The sequence below is a fragment of the Diaphorina citri genome, unplaced genomic scaffold (genome assembly GCF_000475195.1).
Source record: "Diaphorina citri unplaced genomic scaffold, Diaci psyllid genome assembly version 1.1 scaffold539, whole genome shotgun sequence".
NCBI classification, from domain to species: domain Eukaryota; kingdom Metazoa; phylum Arthropoda; class Insecta; order Hemiptera; family Psyllidae; genus Diaphorina; species Diaphorina citri.
Genome location: NW_007377973.1, coordinates 60,669 through 66,609, shown reverse-complemented (window position 1 = coordinate 66,609; position 5,941 = coordinate 60,669). Strand labels below are relative to the sequence as shown.

The 5,941-nt window shown below is 39.2% G+C and overlaps 1 protein-coding gene across 1 annotated transcript in view; it reads left to right on the top strand.

Moving 5' to 3' along the window:
• Positions 1–5,941, top strand: part of LOC103509877 (cell adhesion molecule 3-like) — a 20,779-nt gene that overhangs the window by 793 nt on the left and 14,045 nt on the right. The window contains exons 2-4 of the mRNA XM_026824086.1: positions 1,111–1,322; positions 3,292–3,424; positions 3,969–4,102. Of these exons, the coding sequence (XP_026679887.1) occupies positions 1,111–1,322; positions 3,292–3,424; positions 3,969–4,102 (479 nt within the window). The remainder of the gene's footprint in view (positions 1–1,110; positions 1,323–3,291; positions 3,425–3,968; positions 4,103–5,941) is intronic.

Sequence of the window (5,941 nt, the reverse complement as noted above, 5' to 3'; positions counted from 1 at the left end):
TTCATTGAAGCCCACAGAATCTCAGTCCGTCTAGTTGGTTAGCGCGGTGACTGGATATCTGAGGGTGGTGGTTCGAGTCCAAGTCCATGGTCACGCATCAAAATCTAACAGAGTATCTGTACAATAGTACTACTAATCAGGTAACGACATTCATGTGTTACTAGGCGCTACAGGAATTTTCCTACTTACTTGGAATTCTGGCACTTCACGAGATAGCACTATAGAACAGAGATTCGATCATTATGCAAGTTTTTGACTTTGATGTTTAGCATTGTTAATAAAAAGGTAGAAATTTATAGTCGCAAAATGGCAAAGATAAAGAAAATATAGAAGATAATAAAAAAATTGAATCACATTGAATCAACATTGTTTTATTTGTCTTTTCTTTGCTGACGCTCGAATTTCAGAGGAAGTAAGTAGCTTTTAGTAACTTGTTATTAATTGCTTATTTCTTCACCTGTTTTGTATTCGATAAAAGTATTAAATAAAAAGTGGTGGGAGTGTTTTTTTCGATTCCCCGAAATATGTATACTTATTGCTCCACTTGCTAAGACTTCAGAAACAGGGGTTTTACCTTCCGTTCGACGAAAAACTATCCGTTTTCATCCGTAGTAACCGCCTGATTCTTAAGACACACTGTGCCTTTCTTTAGCACATTCCTTGTATAGGATAGGAGGAGGAATTCCCAAGAACTTTGGAAACAAGAGCACTCCTCTTGGGATGGGTTTAGGGCGGATTTAGTCCTTGGGATAAGAATTTATTTTTTTTGTGTCTCGGTACTTGTACACAAAAAAAAAAAAAAAAAAAAAAAAAAAAAAGCTACAAAAAGGAGCTGTCACAAAGGAGCAGTGACCAGTGTTATTTAGTGTTATTTTAGAATTTATAGGATAAGTTTAAACGCAAAAAGGAGCTTTCACAATATTTGAGCAGTGACTAGTGATATTAAAAGGTTAGGTTAAACACAAAAGGGAGCTTCCTTTTTCATTGTCATGACTTCTGAATAATTACCGTTCAATTCACCTATCATGGAGAAGAATCGCACTTTCACCTGATCTTTCAACAACAAAAAAAAAGTCTAAATCTCTCCCTCTCTTCCCGTTTTACTTCCAGAAAGTTCCTGTCTGAAGAATGTGACGGTCACCATTCCGAAGGCCGTCATACGGGGTGGTACGGCCACTCTGAAGTGTAACTACAACCTGGAGGATGAAGCCCTGTATACGATGAAGTGGTACAGGAACGGCCGGGAATTCTACAGGTTCACCCCGAGGGAGAAACCACAGACGAAGATCTTCCCCATTGTCGAAGTACCACTCCAGATAGCTGTAAGTAAATAGACATCAGCATTAAGCAAAAAAGAACCAGTCAAGAGAAACCAGCTTTCAAAACCCTAAAAAAATGTATTTTTAAAAACCCTAAAACCCTTTCAAAACCCTATAAAAATGTGTTGTTTTTAAAGATGTTTGGTAGAGGGAACTGTGATTGCTAAGGTCTTATCGTCCTGAAATCGAAGAGAAGAGGAAGACAGGATAGAAAGCCAGCCGTTCCGAGAACGAACCTAATCTGTCGAGCATACGAACCTTATCAGGTCTCTAGTCGCATGTGAAAGGCACTGGTTTTTGCGCCGCGAATTTCGAATAAAATGTTTTAAATTAAATTCCAAATTGACTTCATCCGAATTCCACAAGTCTATAACAATTCCCTCTCGTAATCTTACATAGTACGAGCAGGCTGTAAGCTGTAATACATAGATTACATAGGCATTTGATTTGCCAATAACATTCCAACTAGTAGACATTTTATAGAATTTCTGGAAAAACTACGTATAGTACGTAGGTTTATTATTAGGTGTCTACACTCCACTCTCTTCAGAAGAAAAAGAAGAAGAAGAATGGGAGGAAGAAGAAGAAAGAAGGAAAAAAGCTCTGGGTAGGAAGGTACCTAATATTAGTACGTAGGTTTATTATTAGGTGTCTACACTCCACTCTCTTCAGAAGAAAAAGAAGAAGAAGAATGGGAGGAAGAAGAAGAAAGAAAAAAGCTCTGGGTAGGAAGGTACCTAATACATTTTCCCGAGGGTTCTAACACAAAGATGTATTCAGACTGCAAATCTTGTATTAACCTCAATAGGAGAGAGAGCGGGTGCTTATGGATCAATATCTAAAACAACTTCATATTCTCTCGAAGGTGCTAATTTCAACTAGGTAATAAGTCGCGGGTTCAATTCCTTCCCGGGGAGGAATTTATTCTGAACAGAGAAGGTTCGTTCTCTGAAAGGCTGGCTTTCTCCTAATCCTGTCTTTCTTTTCTCTTCGATTTCGGGACGATGAGACCTTAGCAGTTACAGCTCTCTCTATCTAAGAAAGGAATCTAAGGAAAAGGGACTGTAAGGACTCTGAGCTAGTTCTACACTGGATCACCAGTTTCTACTAGTCCCATATTGGTCTCACAACTTTGTCTCTCAACAATAATTCATACGTGTGTAGAGGAAGTACAATGTCAACGTTACAATTTAATAAGAATATATTATGACATTGTGAATTGTATTTTAGTGGATATACCCCAACGTTATGGACTTTCGTCTGTGTTTTGGTGCCAAAAGACGGTTTTCTCTATCTTCTGCAATAAGAATGGATCATCAATTCATAATCTTTTAACAACATGATCCCTTTAAACTTATTCCATTCTTTCACACTGAAGAGGATTTCAATTAAAAGAAGTTTTAAGAGGTTAGGAAAAGATCTCTGTTTGTAAAATATTTCTTAGGCCGGCCAGTCACTATCAGGTAGACCTGATCAGGTCTACCGATACCTCATAGTGAGTGGCTGGCCTTAATATAGCTCAGGCAAAAAAAAAAAAAAAAAAATGTAAGAAAAATTTAGGACTTTTTCGTAAATTTTGGCTCAAAATGCCTAAAATATGACGTTTTTTATGATATTTTAGAAAATTTCGGCGTTTTATGATGTTTTCCCCAAAAAAGCTAAAAGCGTTTTAGTATGATATCATGACATTATAACGTTTGAAGGACTCTGATAATTATACATGAATCAGGGGAAAAAATTATAAGGAAAGAAGAGGTAAAAAAAGAAAATAGGGTACCTAGGTGTATAGTGGATAACAAGGAAAAGAAGAGGAGGACAGAATTGTAAATAAGTTGAATAAAAAATCGACCAAATTTTATGATGTTTTCCCCAAAAAAGCTAAAATATGACGTTTTAGTATGATATCATGACATTATGACGTTTGAAGGACTCTGCTAATAATTCAACCGGTTTCCTCTTCTGTCCCCTGCAGAATGAAAGTAACGCAAACCGCCTGATTCTAAACTCAGTACAACTGGAGGCCTCAGGCCGATATAGCTGTGAGGTGTCGGCCGATGCCCCTTCATTCCAAACGTCCATAGTGACCAGCAACATGGATATTGTGGGTAAGTTTTCACCACTAGTGAATGGTGGGTTTGTTATAGGATAGGTATGTACGAATTTATATTGGTCATATTTTGAGGTATGTACGGATCTCTGCGCTGAAACAAATTGGGACTTTCGTAGGTATTGTGTGTGCGGAGTTGCGAACAGTATTAATAAGAACGAGTATGTTTTAAACCTCAAAATCAGACATTGAAAGTTCAATTTGTCTAGTGAACTCTAGTCTCTCCCTAGAAATAGCTTTGCCGCATTTCTAGTAACATTCAGGTCGTTTTTACTTCTTTAAAAAAATCCTGGATATCAATTTTTCTGACGATTCCCTATCCTGTCTTCCTTCTCTCTTCGATTTCGGGACGATAAGACCATAGCAGTTACAGTTCCCTCTGTCAAACCTCTTTAAATAAAAAAAAAGTTCTATTTGCCTAGTCTCTCCCTAGAAATAGCTTTGCCGCATTTCTAGTAACATTCAGATCGTTTTTACTTCTTTAAAAAAATCCTGGATATCAATTTTTCTGACGATTTCTCCTATGCTTCTATTTCCCCCAGTGCTACCCCAGACTAGGCCGGAGATCGAAGGGTTCCGGTCCAGATACAGGGTGGGTGATGTGATAAATGCCACGTGCAAATCATACAGTTCCAAACCACCCGCTAATCTGACATGGTCCTTGAATGGCGAACCGGTGAGTCCCATATTTTGAATTTCAATTATTTATATTTATAATCTATAGTGTCATGTTTATTTGATGTTGGGAGGGCCGTATCCAGGATTTTGCCGAGGGGGGATTGGATGCTCTAAATTTTCGGAGTCTGGCCTACAGTAAAGGAGAAAAATCTCGCCCCCCTCCCCTGAATACGGCCTTAGCAGACTCCAAAAATTGTACTGAAGCGTTGATTTTTTGGCCACACCGAGAATCGAACTGGAGACCCTCTGTGTCTGGGTCAACCTAGATGAGGCGCTCTTTTCAACTTGTATGCGTAGTGGGAAGTTTGGTCGTAATCTAAAAGTCTAAACAAAGCACTGCTTTATGTCCTTACACCTTTTACCAAGAAAACATGCTAAACTTTTCCAGTCGTAAGCATAATATTGGATATTAGGCCAAGCTCTATCTCTCAGGGTCCACAATATGTTACATCAGCCGTTCTGTTTTTCCACATTAGGGGTTCCCAAACTTTGCACTACGTCACCTTGTAGTAAAATGAAACTCTCCCCCCAATGGGGCACTGTTTCGATTCTCGCCCACCCCCTCCCTCGCTGAAATCGTGGATATGGGTCTGACAGAGTCTGACTTAGGCCAGCCACTCACTATCAGATAGACCTGATAGGCGGACCTTTTCAGTCGTACCTGTCAGGTATACCTGATGGTGTGTGTGCTCAGCAGGTATCAGGTACACCTGACAGGTACGGCTGAAAAGGTCCATCTGTCAGGTTTACCTGATACCTGAATGTGAGTGGCTGGCCTTAAATTAGTTATTATTGTTCGCACTAAAAGTCGCCCCACACCCCAGACTTGTCTTCACGCCCCACACAGTTTGGGAACGCCTGTTCCCCAGCAATATAACAAATGCGGCGGAATTTTATTTAAGAATCATAATAACATCTACCGGTGGTGTTCCTTGTTTCGCCATGTGTTTTATTCGTGTTTGTCCCGCGAGTATAAATTATGCCAGGCAGAATAACAAAGACATAAGGAAGAAATGTTGCGTAGGATAATGTGTTTTATTCGTGTTTGTCCCGCGAGTATAAATTATGCCAGGCAGAATAACAAAGACATAAGGAAGAAATGTTGCGTAGGATATACCTAAGGGTATTAGGAGACCAAGACAGGAAGGAGGTACCAGATTCCGGGGAAAACTGTGACAAGGCGTTCGCAAAAGTTGGTTTCAAGTTTTGAACTTTGAGAGTGTTTCCGAATTCGGGCTGTTTGAAATTGTTAATACAGCTCATAAATAGGACCGGACGTTTGTAAAATTTGGTCCTGGAATTCGTGAGAAAGTTTCAGGACCTAAAAACCTCCAAAAGAGCCTATAAGAGAGTTATTTAGTGAACTGTAAAACAGGCTTTCTTCTAGAGTAATCTAGAGCCTGCCTTTTTATTACCATTAGCCAATAAATGGTAAAAAAAAAAAATCTAACAAGATCAATGGTTGGCTGCAATGGTCCTACATACTGGACTCCGCACACAGGGATTTCGTCAGAAAAGACCCTCATTTCAATGTAATGTATGATCAATGGTTGGGTAATTGTTGGCCATGGTAGAACTTAAGTTATAATCGTACAACTACCCTATTGTACATCGATGTTAGGGCAGGTCCTTGAACTAGGATGTGTGGTGAGAGACAAAGTGAGTCGGTAATAGGTAGGTAGGTAAGTATCACTCTAATTCTAAATACCATGTTGATAGTATTGAATACCTACCATGATTATAATGACAGCATATTGTCTACAGTAGGTACTCTACAGTTGCAATCCCCATAGCACTTCCACATCACTTTATTTCATCTCAGCTTAAATCCCCCCTC